Source organism: Perognathus longimembris, chromosome 3 (assembly GCF_023159225.1).
Source record: "Perognathus longimembris pacificus isolate PPM17 chromosome 3, ASM2315922v1, whole genome shotgun sequence".
Classification (NCBI taxonomy): domain Eukaryota; kingdom Metazoa; phylum Chordata; class Mammalia; order Rodentia; family Heteromyidae; genus Perognathus; species Perognathus longimembris.
The window spans coordinates 13,233,070-13,253,227 of record NC_063163.1 but is presented as its reverse complement, the minus strand read 5'-3'; the positions used below and the strand labels follow the sequence as shown (position 1 = coordinate 13,253,227).

General features: G+C 35.6%; 1 protein-coding gene across 1 annotated transcript in view; it reads left to right on the top strand.

Moving 5' to 3' along the window:
* Gpc5 (glypican 5) overlaps positions 1 to 20,158 on the top strand; it is a 455,251-nt gene that overhangs the window by 169,943 nt on the left and 265,150 nt on the right. Inside the window, 2 exon segments of the mRNA XM_048341183.1 lie at positions 18,553 to 18,768; positions 18,771 to 19,246. Coding sequence (XP_048197140.1) covers positions 18,553 to 18,768; positions 18,771 to 19,246 — 692 coding nt within the window.

Below are 20,158 nucleotides of genomic sequence, written 5' to 3'. Positions count from 1 at the left end.
TATTGCAATATGCAGAATGATTCATTCTTGCCATGCAATGTACCAACAATGAGTGGTAGCTCTAACCCAGCCCCCACCTCCCCTACGTGAGTTTTGATTCTGTTAGTGTGCATCATTTACTGTGGCACTATATTGTGATGTTGGTAGATTGTGTATCTACAATATATTTTATGATTATAATATTTTCAACTTATATTGGATTGATATCAGCATAATGCCATTGTAACTCAAAGGGTATCTGTGCATTTGCCTTTTGTTTTATCATATTTCTCATTTGATAGGGACTCCTCTTAATTGAAAATTAACCTACAACAGATTCATGAAAGGGAAAATACAAGCATCACTGATAACTTCTAGCTTAGTCTTGGCCAGATTCTTCACATTGTTGTGACTTCAAACTGTAGTTGTCAGATTTCCTTTTTGGAGGAAGGGATGTGGGACTTGATGTTGTAGAGGGAGGGAGTATGATATAATTATTTATTCCTCTTGCAAACAGTAGGAAAAATTTCCTCCTAATCTGCTTGTAACTTATATTCAATGAGGTTTCAATGCGTGTTTGTAGCCAGTATGTATCTATCTATAACATATCCATCTCCTGCTCTGTCAGGCCTTCCACTTACAGATCCATCTCCAGATCTGAGTGCAGGTATAGAACCTGCAGATAGTGGGACACATCCACAGTGAGCTTCGTGAAGTCAGGCTGCTCTTGGTATGATGTAAATCTGGTCCAGTGAGGAATTCAGGACCATGATTCTTAGAGAACAGAGAGATCTCCAGTCCTTGCAGAAGGTAAGGAGCTCTGTCATAATGAAGCCTCCTGTACAGAACTTTGGGGAATTCAGTAAACTGAATGTATTTTTCTCCTTTCTTCCATAGTCTTTTTCACCATGCTGTCTTTGTTAGGTTTGTTACTGATATTAGAGAGCTTTATTAAATTAACTGTGATGGCTTCTGGCTTTACCAGTAAGAATAGAAAGACAGTATACTTAGATGGTAGGTGAAATGTATGGGTGAGGACTTCAGGATCTGGACCTTCTTTGTTTTCTGAATATTCCTAGGAGTGCAGTAAGACTCTGCCCTTATGAACCACATTGCCCAACCTGTATGGTCATGCAATCTGAGCATTGTGGGAGTGAAGTACAGAATCCTCGCAGCTCCCCAGGGCCCTGGAGAGACCAATGTGTACCTTTCCTGTTTCATGTGGAAGCTGCAATATCAGCAGCAATCTGTGGCACTAAAATGAAGTTAGACAATTGCCTTCATCTCCTAAGATTCTTTCCTCATGAGTTAAGTAAGATACATATATGATAACCACTGGAATATTGTCATTATTTTATTGTCCCATTTAATGGTAAGAAATTTCATTGTTCATATCTTAGTTCAGAATATATCAAAATGCTTGTGTTATTTTTAGCCATATATATTGTCTACAATATATACTAGAATGTCAAGAGATTGAAATATTCTTATATACAAAAATAGTCCCAAACTGTAGTAATGACTTAAAAGTTTAGGGTTTTAATGATTTATTTATTGTTTATGGTAAAACCGATAGCATACTGACAATTCCAAATGTAGCAATAAAAGAGGAAAGATTTAACAAATATCCTTTAATCATTGTTCTATTTCTTTGTAACTGAATACAGTAATTCCAATGGCATTTTCTAAACAAGAATTCCACCAAAACAGACATTAGGGTAAAAGAGCACATTGATTAACTATGTAATACTCTATTAGTTTTACAAGGTCTAACAGAGGAGTATTTTCAAATGAATAGTGCTTAAATAAAAAAATAATATTTTGCAATCCTGAATAGTAATTATATGTGCATTAGGAAAGTCAACAGCTGTGCTTGGAATTCAGACTGGGAAAGTTGTTGAGTTATGGTTCCAGAATCATCATTAGAATGTGTTTGCAACTAGTGGAAAACAATTTCATTGTGTAAGTCACTGACAGGCACATTTTGATAGTATAGAAAATGTGCAGAACAAGCACAGTGCAAGTAAGAGAGAGACAATGCGTGGTTGTTCCAGATAACAATAGTGCAGTTCCAAATGAATTGATAATGATTGCAGGAGCAATACAAAATCAGTCAGAATATGATTTCAGTTCCTAGGTAAGTCAGAGAAAACACACCAAAATACATTTGTGCATGTTTTGGGTATTATTAGGCAATAGTGATTGTACACTAATTTTAAATGGGATATTTGGCCAGAATAAAGATTTTAATAGCCCTGTTTGTTTGTCAATATGTCTTCTGTTGACTTTCTAAGAGGATTTTTGTATCTGCTGCAGAGGAAACTAGGGAAGAACTTAGTGTATGATTGAGATATTGGGAGTTAAACATTATGGAATAGGAGAGAAATGCATACAAACTGAAGAACAGATAAGGGACGTGTTAAGACAAAAAAAGAGGGTTACCCATGTCTACATTCCATAGAACTATAACATTTCCATCAAAACTGTAACTGTAGTCTCAAGACCAGCCATTGTCATTGAAGGTTCAATGCCCACTTCACATTTGGAAGGTGTTTGATAAGAAGAGATGCATTTGCCCTTCTCCTCAGTCTGCTTCTTGTCCATTAGTTCTTTTATTGAGCTCAGTAAATCCAGAGTAAAAGAAGGATCATTGTAGGTTTCAAAGAAGAATTGGAATATCAGTTATGTTTTTGAGGGAATGTGAAGAGAGGAGAGAGACAGAGGAAGAGAGAGGAAGTGGGAAAGACAGAGAGAAAGACTGATTTATGAACAAAAGTAGAATGACATAGTGGTACTTCATGAGCATTAAAGTATGGGGGTGAGGGGTTGGGGTTTAGATACGAAGCTGTAAATGCCAGCATTTAATTTTTGTTTGTTCTCTGGCAATAAGAATATTTTTTGTTTTAGGAGGAGGGAATGCTTATAGCAGTATTTGGTGATGATAAATTTATTACTGTTCTGTGGGGATTAGAGTTAGCAGAGACTTGTGTCGAATCTATTTCAAGAAAACACTATAGTGAATAGACTATCGTGGTAACCATACTATGAAAAAATAATGAAATCTGACAAAATGATATAAAACAGGAGAAAGCATCAAAGACAACTTGTTAGTGTGGAATTTGGTGTGTGTGGTAGATAAAATTTAGAAAGGCAGATAATTTTGGAAAGCCAAAGCAAATCAAATCTTATTTCGCCTACAATGAAACATAAATGAAAGGTTTTTGACTAAAGCATTGGTAGTTATAGGACCTCCGGCACCCTATCACTGATCACTGAATTTCTCCCTTGGCTGTATTCCCTATGGTGGTTTGGAATGCTCACAACCTCATTTGCTGAGATAATGTTCATGTAAGCATACTCCTTAAACAGTTCAGAGTTAAGTGTGGAAGATGAAATTGTTTCTAGTACTATTCTTTAGTTCTTACAATCAGATTCATTATGACTGTCTTTTCCAAACTGCAACAATTTTGAAAAATGACCAATCACAGATTGGCATTAAGTTGCCAAAATATTTTCTTCAGCAAAGAAAGTGATAGAATTTTCAATAGAATAATTATTGCTCCCCCAATAGCAAATGCATAATAGGAAGGCAACTTGCATGACAACCAGTATTCACCTCATTTTGTATTACTCTTCATGTATGACATTGATAAGCAATTAAATCCCAGGAAATACTCACGAAGTATAATTAGATGTAATGTAGACCTCTCCATGAGCATTGCTTTTGATATGTAGATATAATTAGTGCATTGAGCACAACTTAACCCTAATTAAGTTGATTAACTTGGGCAATATTTGCTTTCGTTGATGTAATGAACATAGCCTAATTTTTTTTAGCTCACCTTATTTTTCACATCTACTAGTTTCATGACTACATGTTTCTTCAAGTTTAACATGTTTTAGAGTTATGCTCAGTGGTGGACTGGTCTTCATGAGTCTTGAGATAAATGATGCTGTGTTAAAATGGCAACACATTTGACCAAAGGGAAATTTTATTCTTTTTATTTTTAATTAAATTTCATTGTCCAGGTGATCACATATTCTTTATATATATATTCTTTTGTGCCTCCTCCCACCAAAAGATTTTTTCATAGAAGTTGTTTATCTATCTATCTATCTATCTATCTATTTATTTACTTAGGTTGTGGGGTTTGAACTCAGGTGATTAATTGGAGACAAGAGTCTCATACTATCCTGACTGAGCTGACTTTGAACTGTGATCCTCAGATCGCAGACTCCTGAGTAGCTAGGGTTACAGGCATGAGCCACCAATGCCTCCCTGGCATTATTTGTAGTATTTCTCAAAAAGCATTTCCTTAAAAACACTTCAAATGACTGCCTTTATTACTAATGATCAGTTCTGGATTTACTAAGTGATTAGCCATATTGTTGCTAATTCAGTTAAGTCAAAACTGTTTCTTCTAATCTCCTGTGGTTTTAATTCCCTTTGGCTGTGTGCAAGATCCCTACTGAATATGCGCAAATAGTGGCAGTAACATTAACACAAAACAGAAGCCATGTTCCTAGATATTTAAAATCATTCTTGTCCATAGCATTGCAATATCCCTTTCTGGCCTTCCTCAACTTTCTGTGAAGTTTCCAGAAGCCCTGCACTCTACATGTAGCCAGCAGAGGTTTGTTTTCTGTGGAAAACTTTCTAATCTACATTCTTCTGTTTTGTTTTTTCCATCTGTACATGTCTGAGGTACCTTGCATGTCACAGCAGAAAGGACTGTGAAGAGAGTTTTGCTGAACTGAAAGTCTGTAAACATATAATGGTGACTCATGCAATTATTCAGTATCGCCCATTTCCTCAAGAATGTTTCTCTGCTACTTTAAAACTATTTAGGCAGTATTGGACTTGGTGAGCAACTCAGAGAATAAGGTGAGATAAAAGTCTAACTATTCCTCCATTACAAATTAACTTTGCAGTAAGTACAATTATTTTAACATAGAAACTTAGATATACCTTCCCTTTGATCTAATATAATGGCATTGAATATATACTGATGTCTACAAAGATTCAGAGTGATTGGATTTATTTGAAAAACAATCACCATAGGAACATTGAATGTTTTGCTCAGTAAGCAATTATTACATACCTTTTAACTTTAAGATGAGAGCCTGAGTTAGAATCACATGATGAACAACATGGCCTTTTACCACATAAACTGTAGTTATGGTAGATTCAGGCACATTAGCAAGTGCCTATACAATGTTACCTACAACACACAACAATGTCACATACAACACACTGTGTAAGAATCCAGGGTTTGGGGTGGGAATATGGCTTAGCAGTAGAGTGCTCACCTTGCATGCATGAAGCCCTGGGTTCGATTCTTCAGCACCACATAAACAGAAAAAGCTAGAAGTGGCGCTGTGGCTCAAGTGGTTAGAGTACTAGCCTAGAACAAAAGGAAGCCAGGGACAGTGCTCAGGCCTGGAGTCCAAGCCCCAGGACTGGCAAAGAAAGAAAGAAAGAAAGAAAGAAAGAAAGAAAGAAAGAAAGAAAGAAAGAAAGAAAGAAAGAAAGAAAGAAAGAAAGAAAGAAAGAAAGAAAGAAAGAAAGAAAGAAGAAAGAAAGAAAGAAAGAAAGAAGAAAGAAAGAAAGAAAGAAAGAAAGAAAGAAAGAAAGAAAGAAAGAAGAAAGAAAGAAAAGAAAGAAAGAAAGAAAGAAAGAAGAAGAAAGAAAAGAGAAAAAGAAAAAGAAAAAAAGAATCCAGGGTTTGAGCTAGTGGATAAAATGCTTGTCCTTCTCTATCAATGGAGAATTGTTTCTAAGACCTTCCACAAGTAACAGAATGCTCAATTACAGCTTGTAAAATAGTATACTATTCGCCTATAATTTCCAGTGTATTTCAAATCACACTAGGATTACATATCAACCTCCAACATGTAAATCCTGTACAAAAGTTGCTTAGGGAGTGGAAGCAAGGGAGAAAAAGTCTTTCACACATTCAATTCAGACACACATTTTTGCCCAATATTTTGGAATCACAATAGGCTAAATTTCTGCATGTGGAACTTACACATGTATAAAGGTTGATTTGTATGACTCCCATACTGATGAGAAAAACTTCAAAACTTCACACTGAAGGTGTTATTAAAACTGAACCTTAGCATTCCATGTAGGCCAGTACTAGAGAAGAAAAGGACTGCATAAAGTCTAGAAAAAGCAAAAGAGTATCATGTGCTGGCATTTGAAGCACCACCTGTATGTGCTGCAGTGGAGTAGAAATGAGAGATAGAAGGGAGACAAAAATGAGACTGGATAAATAGATTAGCCTCCACCCCCCCCCCCGCTACATCTCTTCCTATCTCCATCCATCTATCCATCCATGCACCCATCCATGTATCCTAGATTCTCATGACTGAACCTACAACTGAGATGATTGGATCTCCAAGTCATGTTTCAGAATTCTACAGTAACTTATGCACATTAGGATTTAAGAGACTTGGCTATATACAATATCTAGAAACCTGTGGCTGTTATAATTTTGCTTATGGTTGGTCATATCTGACTAATTACTGTAATATACATTTCAACTGTATTTAGAAAAATATGCTGAGAAATAATTTTTGAATACCTTGAAATTTGTAGAAAACTCTGGTAACAACTTCAGGTAGTTTAGCTACATGAAATTATATAATAGAGTCACTAAAATACTACTGGTAAAAGTTTACCAAGTGTTTCTTTTTTCTTTTATATTTTCTCTCAAGGACAATAAATCCTTTCTGAATACTTATTGTGAACATTAAAATAGACTTCATGCTTTGAGGATAACTAAAGACTTTCTTAACTGTATTGAAGCTTTTGAAAACATTGCTACACATTATATGTGGGTGAATAGACGACTTTGAGCTAACAGTAATTTCATCTAGAGAATGGTTTTGAAAAGGAGCTGTTTTTGAGTAGGGCAGGGTAGAGCTGGTCTTGCCTGTAATTCCTAAGGGTTAGGTGGGCCAGGTTCTGGGGGCACTGCTGTGAGGCCTTTGATGGATTCAAGAGCACAGTCTGCAGGTCTATCCGGCAGGTGGGTGGGAGAGATCTTACTTCATATTTTATGCCAGCAGTGTGTACATAAAAAGTGAAAATGGGAAGAGCAAAATGAAGTACTTTAATAAAAAGTACAGACTACAGTATGAGAAATACTGAAAAGCGATGAAAGAAATAATACCAATGATTATATTGAAGCCTTTTATGACACTGTGTAAGAGGCATCATGGATAATTCTTGCAAAATGAACATCAACAGTTGGAGTGAAATATAAAACCATAACTTAGTGATTTCATTAGTGATCAGCATTGATCAATACATTTCTAAATTTTTAAACTTTTTAATGATTTTCAAAGGTAAGCTATTCTATTATCATTTTCTAATAAAACAACTTTTAAGAAAGGAAATAAATATTTATACTAGTTTTATGAAATATTTGGGTCGCTAGCTACAAAGCCACTATATTTTTACTTTACTAGGCATGGCAGAGGGTTTGGAGGAAGATTACAAAGTTGGAAGTTTTAATTTTTTGTTTGTTTTGTTTTGTTGGGGCTTGTTCTTAGAACCTGGAAACTGTCCCTGCACCTCTTTATTCTGAAAGCTAACACTCTACGATGAGCCAATTTTGGCCTTTTCTGAGTAGATTATTGGAGAGAAGAGTCTCATAGACTTTCAGCTTGGTCTGGCTTTGAACCATCATCCTCATATCTCAGCCTCTTGATTAGCTGGATTACAGGCATGAGCTACCTGTGTCCGGGTTTATACTTATTTTTTTATTTTATTTATTTTTTTTTTTTTGTCAGTCCTGGGGCTTGGACTCAGGGCCTGAGCACTGTCCCTGGCTTCTTTTTGCTCAAGGCTAGCACTCTGCCACTTGAGCCACAGCGCCACTTCTGGCCATTTTCTGTATATGTGGTGCTGGGGAATTGAACCCAGGGCCTCACGTATACGAGGCAAGCACTCTTGCCACTAGGCCATCCCCAGCCCATTATTTTTATAAATATAAATACAAAGGGAAACTCAAGCCCCTGAATTGATTTTGGGAACATTGGGGAGATGAATTAGTTTATCTCTCAAGCTCATTTTCATTCCTAATAGGCTGATTATTCCGAATACTTTTCTCTTTTACTGAAAAAGTAAAAACAAAAACAAAAAAAAAACCACTGTGTGGTTTTCTATTCTAGTTAAAAAAAAAACACCTCTTAAGGGATGTATCTTATTTTAATTGGAATACATACATAAAGTCTATATTACTTCATATTTTTAAAGTCACAGTTTTAAAATTTGGTTTCCTTAAAGGTTCCATTTCATTGTATTAAAGTTTACATTCCTAGCAAATTTCAAGATGACTGCTAGCATCCTAGAGTTCAATCATGTAATAGTTTCACCCTATTCTTGCTGCTTTTGACGGTGTTGGAGGATTTTCTGGTGGCAACCCTGAGAACAGGGATGGACATTGTAGCATGGAACTATTCTTTGTTTGATTGATTTTTGTGCTTTATAACCCATTTCACTTTCCAGGAGGTATTGCAATTTTTCCTCTTGCTATTTGGAAAGAACGTAATAGTCTAAAAGATTGCCTGCCTCCTGAAGGAGTTTCTTGTCATGGAAGAAAGAGGACATTTATTAAACTGTAACTTTGGAGTGGCTACTTGCAGCTCATTTCTTTCTCTACTTGCTGGCCTCTAACTAAGAAAGCACTCAAGGATGACACTTGCAGTGTGATCCAATGTGAGCTTCACGGAGGAGCGGGATGGAGATGCTCACAAACACCAGAAGCCCCAGATGGCAATTTAAACCATTCTTGAAATTTCTTTAAGTTGAATCATCTGGTGGTTAGAACACACACACAAAAAGAATGGTGAACTTTAGGAAGAATTTATATCATGGCCAAAACAATAGTCTTCTATTTTTCAATAGAGTTCCATTGTTGTCTGTTGATAAAACTAGTGGACACAACACTATACTGTAGGAAACATTTCAATAACAGACATGAGGAAGATGTCACCACTTATGATGCACGTTATTGGGGAGAAAAGTCACCAAAAATATCAACAGCATGCTAATTAATGGTAGTTCTTAAAATGGATATATGATATGTGAATTGTGATGACTTGGTCTCATGAGAGTATTAAATATTATGAGAAATTACTATGTATTTAGAGGATGCTAAGAGGTTTGGCTGGAGATCACTTTCTTTGAATTCTGTGAATTTCTGTGAATTGTGCAAAGCTGACTTTGAAAGAAAAGATGGATGTTGCTTATCATTATGTAGTCAGAGTGTCCATGCATCAATTTATCTCATGTCAGACACATTTTCAGTTAGACTGTTGCATGCTACTTGATAAAATGCCCTTTCAGCATCCAGATATTCTTATAGGTGCGCTTTAGTGTCCATAAGAGAAATAAAATTCACTTTGTTTACTCAAGATTTTGATGTTTGCCTTTGTTTCTGGACTAAACATTGACATTAAATAAATATATGAAAAGAAGTATGAAAACATTTAGAAAGAAAGAAAGAAAGAAAGAAAGAAAGAAAGAAAGAAAGAAAGAAAGAAAGAAAGAAAGGAAGGAAGGAAGGAAGGAAGGAAGGAAGGAAGGAAGGAAGGAAGGAAGGAAGGAAGGAGGAGAAAGAAAGAAAGAAAGAAAGGGAGAAAGAAAGAAAATGTATTAATGATATGGAAATCAGAAAGATACAGCAAAACAAAGAATAACTGATTAAAAAACAAAAAAAAATAGAGTCCAGGTTGTATCTTCCTAAAAAAGTGGTCACATTTTTCAAAATAATATGTTTTTAAAAATAACTAGATTTCAGGTAAAGATGTTTGCTCCAGCTATTCTCAAAACTTGATTTTGAGTCTAGGATTTACAGGATATGATGGTCCAAAAGGCATGGTCCACAAAGATCCTGGGGCTTCTGTCACAAACCAAATTATAGCACTCAACTGCACAAGTTGTCTTTGTGTTTTACAGCAAATCCACACATGTGAAAATCAATTTCATCATTTTTTAATGCAATAGTAATCATTATTCATTTTCTTCAATATAATCCTTTGGTTACACAAACATACAGTTTTAATACGTCAAAGTTATATTTTCTACATATAATACCATAATGCTTTCATCTCAATGCAATGCTTTTGCGACTTTGGAGATGCAGCCAGAACTCTTGTCTCCCCCGTCACCTCATTATTATTTTATTTTTAGGGGGGAAAAAGACAAAAGGTAAATTATGGTGATTCAGATTGTGGTATTGGAAGACATATTCTGAATATCTGTTTTGTTGTTATTGTAGAAGTGATGTACAGAGAGGTTATAGTTACAAGTCAGTTAATGAGTATATATTTTTTTGAATCATGCCTTCCCTCCCCCCTCAATTTTTCCCTCTCATCACCACCCACAACTTGTACCATTTTTTTTTTTTTTTTTTGGCCAGTCCTGGGCCTTGGACTCAGGGCCTGAGCACTGTCCCTGGCTTCTTCCCGCTCAAGGCTAGCACTCCGCCACTTGAGCCACAGCGCCGCTTCTGGCTGTTTTCTGTATATGTGGTGCTGGGGAATCGAACCTAGGGCCTCCTGTATCCGAGGCAGGCACTCTTGCCACTAGGCTACATCCCCAGCCCTGTACCATTCATTTTGAACATACTATCTAGTGAGTACCACTGCTGCGTTTGTTTGCCCTTTGTCCCACCTTTTCTCTGCCCATCACCTTGCCCTCCCAAAGAGAAATAAACTAATAAGCAAGACAACAAAACCACCAGCAGCAGAAACAAAATATCTTGTTCCTTGATGTTTTTTCTTTGGAGTTCATTTCTATAAATATTATTTTATATGATCATATGCAGAGAGCTATTGAGCCTTTGTGATCCACTCCTATGAATATCCTCCTTTGGTCTCACTGTGTGAATGGAAGAAATTTTTTTACAAGTTGAATAAAATGAATCTGTTATTTTAAAGTATATATTTATGCCAGTGATGACCTTATTAGTCACTTTTCTATTCCTATAACAAAATAGATCAGATGACTAACTTATAAAGGAAAAACATTTACTTTGCTAACAATAAGACTACTGGAAAATTTGAAATATTTACAATAATTGATGGAATAATTTATAGTTGTTTGGCAGTGGTTTTATCACTTATACAAGTACTTAATTGAGTTTAAATTTTTACTAAAATCTTTATTATTTTTCAGAACATAAATGATTATAAATTTATATTAGAAATTAATGTAATGCATCATGATGACCAAATTAATGAAGAGCAAAATGAGAGAGAAGGAAAGTTGGGAAAGCACGATGCCATGCAGTCCGTTTCTTGGGAGACTAGATTAATTACCAATATGCTAATACTTGGTGATACAGATTAATGTCCTACTCACTATTTATTTGTATAGGTGACTAATTTCTAAAGTATTATATTATAAATCATACTGCATTACATTAAAGATATGTCATTAAATTAGTATTCCAGAGAACTTTTATTGCATGTTTTACTTTCTGAAAAAAATGAGAAATATGCAAATATAAGGGATAAATTCAGTATAAACATTTCTAGGCTGAAAAAATATTGCTTATTTTATTTAAATATGCACATCTTCAGAACATCTCTAATGGTCTTCAGATGCAATTCTGCTAAACTTACTAGAAGTCATTTTAATTTTTTTAAGTGAGATGGAAATTAAATTCATTTTAACATGTATGTGATAAAAACTGATTGAAAAATTAGTCTTGGAGAGACCTACCTATCTATCCACTTATCTATAATTTAATGTGCAGAGAGATTCATTGTATCAGACACAAAATAACTTTGAAGTAGCAGAGCAGGAATGATATACCAGATGCAGCAACATAATCTGTGCCTTGAGAACTACACTGCACAAAAAATTTAAATTTACTCAGAAAATGTCTCTTTAGCCTAGGTATACATAGTAAAATCATCTGATTATTGATGGTTGATAAGATTCAATCTACTTTTATTGCTGTGGCTATAGACATCTGTGACCTTAAATTACATTTGACACTTTACATTTTATACTTTAACATGCTCCTATATCAAAATACTTTAAAGTGTTTAAGGAGCCATAAAATACTTTTGATGTCACACTAGAGAAATTGTTATAACAGTTACTTCTTGGCCATTACCATTTGAAGTCAATTTTTATCTTTAAACCAATAAAATCCTATAGACATTATTTTTTTCCCTTTGCAAAAGCTACTTGCATCTGTTTACTGACTTTACAATTTATCAAATTTAATTTTATATCAATATCACCTGTTTCTAATATTTTATTTAAATTTAATCCTTGAAGTAATAACTAGACACAATATTTCATACTTAGCCTCTCTTAAATTTATGAGCACTGGTTTTATACATAGAATTTTGTTTTACACAGCAGTGAATATTTTGTTCTTTGACCATTATTATGGGAGCTTATATTTCTATGGATGATTAAGTGTCATTAAAGTGAATATGAGTAGAAAAATTAGGAATAGTTTTCAGTTTAAGTATTTTGTCATGAAATCACAGAATGTTAGTATTTAAAACTGAAATGGATACACATAAACTTAGCAAACTGCAACTGCACCCAGGGAGATTTTTATGTGCAGGTAAACACATTTCCCCAAAACTAAGAGAATAATTATATTTCAAATAAAATAATTAGATAGTGGCCTTTTATTCGGTCTACTACTCAGGAAAGCTGGAAATTATTCTATCATAGCTGATTTTATCTAATATACCTTGAAAGACGAACCAATTGGAATCTTCAGTGACAAAGACAAAATAAAAAGGAGAGGTTTTTGTTTGTATTTTGTTTCTTTAAGCAAACCTAAAAAATAGTTTAAAAGTGATATAATTTAAGTATTTCTTGCAAGCTGCTATTTGTATAGCTTTACATCTAAGATTATCTCATAAGCACTCAAACTCTTTAAAGACATATTTTCTCTTTAATAATTACATAGATTGAGAACCTATTCAGTAGATGTTTAGCTTAGAAACACTGATTTTATAATAGATATTGTTCCTTTCCAAAGCAGTGAATATTTTGTAATATGAAATTTCATGTTTTAATTCGTGCTAATATACCTATTTTAGTCAAATAAGAACAAATTGGTATCATATGTAAAATATACTTAAAGTTCAAAAAATTAAATCCCTCAAAAAAAAATCCTCAAAGAAACAACCACCCTCTTAGCAAGTGGCTAAAGACTTAAAGAGAGAATTCTCTGAAGAGGAAATAAGAATGGCTAATGCACACACAAAAAAAGCTCAACATCTCTGGCCACAAAAGAAATACAAGTCAAAGTAACATTGAGATTCCACCTAACCCCAGTTACAATGGCCAATATCAAGAAATTTAATAACAACAGATGCTAGCAAGGATGTGGCCAAAAGGGAGCACTGTTGGTGAGAGTGTAAACTTGTTCAACTACTCTGGAAAGCAGTATGGAGGTTCTTCAAAAAACTAAGCAGAGAGCTCTCCTATAACCCAGAAATCCCACTTCTGGGCATATCCCAAGTGACCACAAACAGGACCTTTAAGCTACCAGCACAACCATGTTAATTGCAGTATTATTTATCATAGCTAAGATAGAGAGATAGCCCAGATACCTCTCAGTAGAAGAATGGATCAATAAAATGTGCTATCTATATACACAATGGAGTTCTATGCCTCTATCAGAAAGAATGACATTGCCCCATTCCTAAAGAAATGCAAAGACCTGCACAAAATTATATCAAGCAAAGTAATCCAGGCCCAAAGAAGAGTAGATTACATAGTTCCCTTCATTTGTAATAAGTAGAATATATTATGATATTCTTAACAGGGAATCTCAGGCCCAGTTACTAAGTACATAGGATCATGTGTGATGAAGCATATCAACATGAACTCCAAGAACTGGAAACAAGAGTTTCTTATTATTTTCTGTATGCAGTTCCTCCTTCCTTTCTTTCTTTTTCTTTTTTATTTTTCTGTACTCTTTATCTTGTATATAAGCTTACCTGATACATGGAAGGGAAAGGGTATCACAGAAACAGCAGGACAAAGGATGAAATAATGCAACAATGATACTCACTTAACACTGTGTTGGAAAAGAACTTTACAACTTGTCGGGGGGGAGTTCTAGAGAGGACTAAGTGGGAGAAATGAGTGAGAGTGTACCAGTTTTTAAATAGAAAAGTACTCATTAAATTATTTATGTAACTGTAACCCCCTGTTCATCAACTTTACAATAAAGATTTGAAAAAAATGAACAGATTGATAGATTTATCAATTCAGAGTTAATACAAACAACTAGTTTTTGATAATTCAACTAATTTTGCCAACTTTTAATTAAAAAAGATTAAAATCATCCAATGGATTGGCTATGTTTTGATGAGTATTAATGTACTGAAATGTTACCAAGAATTTAGAAAACAACATTCAAAACTAAGTATTAAAAATCAAATGTATTGAGCCAGGTGTGGGGGCCTACATCTGTAATCCTAGGCTGTGATCTGAGGAGTGGAAGTTCAAAGCCAGCCAGGGCAGAAAAGTCTGTAAGACTACTATCTCCAATAAACTACTCAGAAAATGCCAGGAATCACACTGTGGCTCAAGTGGTACAGAGCTAGATTTGAGTCCAAAGAGCTCAGGGAGATCATGCAGGTCCTGAGTTCAAACCTCAGAACCAGAAAAAAAAAGGGCAGGTATAATTACATTTTTCATCAGTTAAACTGGTAAAATATGTATCATCACAAATGTTCATATAATAGAAATACATTTTGTAGCATATGCTTAGTTTATTTCAATTAGATATCAGATTTAATACTGATTGAAAGCAAAAAATCCCTGTTATTAATTAAGAGCAAATTAAAAACGTAAGCTTAACATATCAGTCAATTTAAAAATCTAATGTCTGATTGGACATCTAGAAAATAATCAGAATATTGATCTTTGAAAATACCTTTTTCCTTTTCAGGATAATAAAATCAATACCAAGTTATAAAATCTCATATTTTAGTGATGAAGATATTAAAGGTTTTTAAATTTCAGCATAATAACACTTTAATATTTATCAGATGTTTAGTTATTGTGTTTTAGAAAACAAGAAAACTAGCTGGGCCCTAGTGGCTCATGTCTGTAATCCTAGCTACTTGGAAGGCTGAGATCTTATGATAACTGTATAAAGCCAGACTGGGCAGAAAAGACCATGAGACTCTTATCTCAAAATGCTCAGGAAAAGTCAGATATGGAGCTGAGGCTCATGTGATAAGAGCACTAGCTTTAGCAAAAAGAAGCTCAGGAATAGTGTCCAGAGCCACAGTTCAAGCCCCAGGTCCAACAATAAAAAAGAAAATAAGGAAACTACATCAGAGGAAATGTTTGAAATAAGATACAATTAGAACTATAGGCTTTGTTTAGAATTTTATAAATTACAAACTCAAACAAGAATAGAAATTGGTTAATTGGTAGTAGTTAAGAGTATATTAATAAAGAAGTAAGAATATTTAAAATGCTGGGTGCCAGTGGCTTATACCTTTAATCTTGGCTACTCAGGATTCTGAGATCTGATGATTGAACCCAGTCCCAGCGTTCGAGCCCCAGGACCAACCAAGCAAATAATAATAATAAAAGCAGAATATTTAAAAGATATTTACTCATTTTAATTTAGAACATATATGCCTAAATAGAAATGTGTTTTCATTAATGTTGCTTCCACCAAATAATTTAGTTTTGTAAAACAAAGTTGTGGACACTGGAAGACAAATCACTGCTCTAAGATAATGAAGCTAGAATTAGTATTTTTGACTTTTAAAACCTTGCATATTTGAACATCATTTAGAGTTGGCAGAAATGTGATGGACTATTTGTATAATCAGAGTCAACAACATTCAAATTTTATTCCAGTGAAAGCAATTTAGCTGGTGTAAGGCACACAAATACATACATAGCATGGAGCTTAAAAATCCTAGAAAACATAGAAGAGGAAAGCTGTCCATCAAAGGTGGAGGGCCAAGGGACCAATCTTTTTTTTTTTTTTTTCAAATTTTTATTATCAGACTGATGTACAGAGAGGTTACAGTTTCATACATTAGGCATTGGATACATTTCTTGTACTGTTTGTTACCTTGTCCCTCATACCCTCATACCCCCCTCCCTCCTCCCCCTTTCCCTTTCCCCCCATGAGTTATTCAGTTCACTTATACCAAACAGTTTTGCAAGTATTGGTTTTGTAGTTGTTTATCTTTTTTTTACCCTGTGTCTCTCAATTTTGGTATTCCCTTTCAATTTCCTAGTTCTAATTCTACGTCACAGCCCACAGGACCACCTCCAGGTTCATCACCAGGCGCCATCTTGGCCATATGTGGTCCCAAGGCTGGGAGGTCGGGCCAGCTAGAATGGCCTTTCTGGGTTGTGGCGTTAACAGCCACACGGCCCCATGGCTGGGAAAACAGGCGGGGCCAACTAATTGCCTCTTAATAATGCAAGGCATCTGGGCGGGCGTGCCCCACATCTCCCCCTTTTGTTTTTATTAGCAGGTGGCTACCCTACTAGAGAGTGTGCCTGTCTTAGGTCGCCCCCCTCTGGAGATCTTACCCATCATTGACTACTACTCTAGCTCTTCAGGCAAACCCATCTGCAGGGCTTGCCAGCCCAGTGGAAGAACTCTGGCGGATGCGGGGGAGGAATTGACACTCAAGAGGATGCCCTGTTATTTTTGCCTCACACCTGTACACCCTGGTAGGCTGCACATTCTGGTAGGGGCCATGACCAACCTCATAGGGTTTCCAATCAGCGAAAAGCAACATATTGCTGTCAGACCACCATTAACTGGACAGCTCTCTGTGTCATTCTCATCTCTCCTCTGTAGTAGGTCCTAGAAGCCTCTTTCTATGTAAAATTTAATATGTATTAATGTAAAACTGTTTTAAAACCTTTAAAAAATCCAAAAGAACTAAGGATTTCTTTGAATCCATCTTTACTTAAAATCTGTACTTAAAAATGAATTGAATTTGCCAACACTGCAATTTATTATTGGCAAGTAAAAACACTTGTGACCTATAGCTATAGGCAAACAACTCACAAAAAATGAGCCTATGTTTTGAAAAAAGTAATTCTAAGCTTAAAACTTTCATTTTAGTTCAAATCTTAATATTGAATTTGATTTTTACAGTTGTTCTTGCAAATGTGTGAGAATGGTGTTGGTGGTTAGATGCAGCTATGGGGTTGTGTAGGGCATGCACAGAACTTCATCCTGTGAACGGAACACACTTAGTGATATTTTCAATTGCCTTGTTTCCAGTGCTGGCCAGGTTGAAAGTTGCAATAGCAAAAAGTGTTGTGTTTGATTGCAAGGGAGACACCCCATACATCATAGTAAAGCTTGAAACCAATACGAATGAGGCTGAAAGCAGAACCAGAATATATAGCATTGTAGTGCAATTCACTGCAGTCCTGAAACTGGATGTTTCTTCTTAATTTTTTTTTATAATACATTGTACCAAAGCATATCTCTGTTATAATATTCTATATCATAATATTCCTTACCTATACCTCTGCTTTTTATTTTCTTGCATCTTTTTTCTTTAAAAAATATACTCAAAAAGTGTTTGATTACTGAATTACTGTATGGCCTTAACATCTTAATTAAAATAACTATGAGATGATGGGAGATAATCTTATTGAAGGCATTTTATAATGGATTACATATTGACATAACCTGTTGTCATTATTTAGGTTAATTATAAAATATAATTGCTGTGCATCCAGTGAGGTTTACTGCTCTTCAATGTCATCATTTTGCAGTACCATTCTGACTGCTGAATACTCTTGTCTCCCATTTTAGGCCTTTCTCCTTTCATTTGTAGATAAATTGTTCTTGGTTCTGACCGTGGGTAAACTGATTTGGCAGCATCAATTACTTAAATAAGAATAAAAATGTCCTGCAGTAAAGTCATTGACAATGAGATAGTAACAGCAGAATATAATTGGTTGAGGGGAGGGCTTGTCACCAAATAAAATTGCTTATAATTACCCCCACTGTTTAGCAAGTTGTGATAATTCACACTTTTAGTTACTTTTCAGTTTGAGTATGTTAAAAAGTCTAAGGACTTTAGATGTTGCTTTGTAATTTAGCCTGTCTTTCTAGTTGTTATTATGCAGTTTCCTAGCTTTCTTGCTGAAAGAAGCAGATGAAAAACTACAGAAAAGCATGAGAGATCAACTATTTAATGTGGCATGCTTTATACACAATAAACTCAGGAGACTAAATATACTTACCACTAAGGGGATATGAATGACTGCAGAATAGAATCAATAAGGAACTAGCTGCATGTGTAACTTATTTCTGATTTTCAGGTGTTTTTGGTTCTAGGAGATATGTCCCTATGAAACTTGTACGTTCGTTTTTGTGCCATTGTGATCCTAGAATTATCCTTGGAAAAATAAATTCAGATGAATAGACTGAACATTATGATTTAGCTAAGCTATGTTGCATTGAATTAATTTACTATTTGGAGCAAGTAGACAAATGTGATTTTTTTTTTAACCTGAATACTAAGCATTTTTCATTTTTGGCCTTTGCTGTGTTACAGAAACCCTTGAAAGTCTCATCAAACAAGCAGAAAATTATACAAGCATACTTTTTTGCAACACCTATAGGAACATGGCCTTAGAGGTGGTTGCGTCCATTCAGGAATTCTTCAGTGATGTAGGCCTCTATTTGTTTGGTGCGGATGTCAATCTTGAAGAATTCGTGAACAGGTTTTTCGACAGCCTTTTTCCTCTGGTCTACCATCATCTCATCAACCCAGTGTGACCGAGAGTTCCCTGGAAGACCCTGAATGCCTCCGCATGGCCCGCAGAGAAGTTAGTCCATTCGGGAACATCCCCAAAAGAGTAATAGGGCAGCTGGGAAGGTCGCTGCTGCCCAGTCGCACGTTTCTGCAGGCACTGAATCTGGGCATCGAAGTCATCAACACCACTGACCACCTGCACTTTTCCAAGGAGTGCAGTCGCGCCCTGCTGAGGATGCAGTACTGCCCTCACTGCCTGGGCCTGACTCTCAGCAAACCCTGCATGGGATACTGCCTCAACGTGGCCAGGGGCTGCCTCGCCCACATGGCAGAGCTTAATCCGCACTGGCACGCGTATATCCGGTCCCTGGAAGAGCTGTCAGACGCAATGCACGGAGCCTACGATGTGGAGCACGTTCTGCTGAACTTCCACCTGCTCGTCAATGACGCTGTGCTGCAAGCTCACCTCAATGGGCAGAAGTTATCCGAACAGGTAGGTAGCCTCTCCACACTTCCTGCCCGGTTTTTTGGAAGATTGGTTGTGATATGCATACATAAAATTGATTATTACTACATCCTTATGACTTTAAAATTATAGTAGTCTACTGAGTTTGAGGAAATGGGGGCAGGATTAGCCAGCTTAGGTTGACAGATTTCTAAATGGTAAGTTCATGAGTTAGGGGGCATGCTAAAGTCAAGAACTGGGGTAGAGTTCATTCTGTGATTAGCGATGATTGACTGCATGAAACTAAGTAAATCTCTCAGACTCAGCCTTATTATTTTCATTGCTACAGAAGAGGAATGGCAACATAGAACTTTTGAGGTTTTCTTCTCTTTTGTTGGGGGGGGTGTGGATAAATATCATATATTCAATATTCTAGTGGTATTCTTGTTAGAATTTCAAAGGTATTCAGCTTTACAACTAAAAATTTCACTTATATATCCACCAAGTTAAAACTTGATAGCATGGTATTGAAAATATTTCTTCAGAAACTCTAAATTCTGTCACAGTGATGGTGATGGTTTTTTAAAATCACTGTCTTGCTTTTCATTTCTACTAGACTTTTCTTTTGTTTTGGCAGGTCCTGGGACTGAGAGCCCTCAGTGAGCTTCTTTTGCTCAAGGTTAGAGCTCCACTGCTTGAGCCACAGTGCTACTTTGGGCTTTTTTGAGTAGTTTGTTGGAGATACCAGTTGAACCCAGCCTCCTGAGTAGCTAGGATGACAAACCATGAACCACTCAGCACCTGGATACTAAGATTTTTTTAATTAATATTATTTTAATGAAACAAAGCAAGTGCTGTGTTTTCTCTTTCTCCTATTTTCACAGAGCCATTTACAACATATTCTCAGCATCCTTCAATAAAACTTCTCATGTCTCATTGAGTGAAGGAATTTGTGCTATT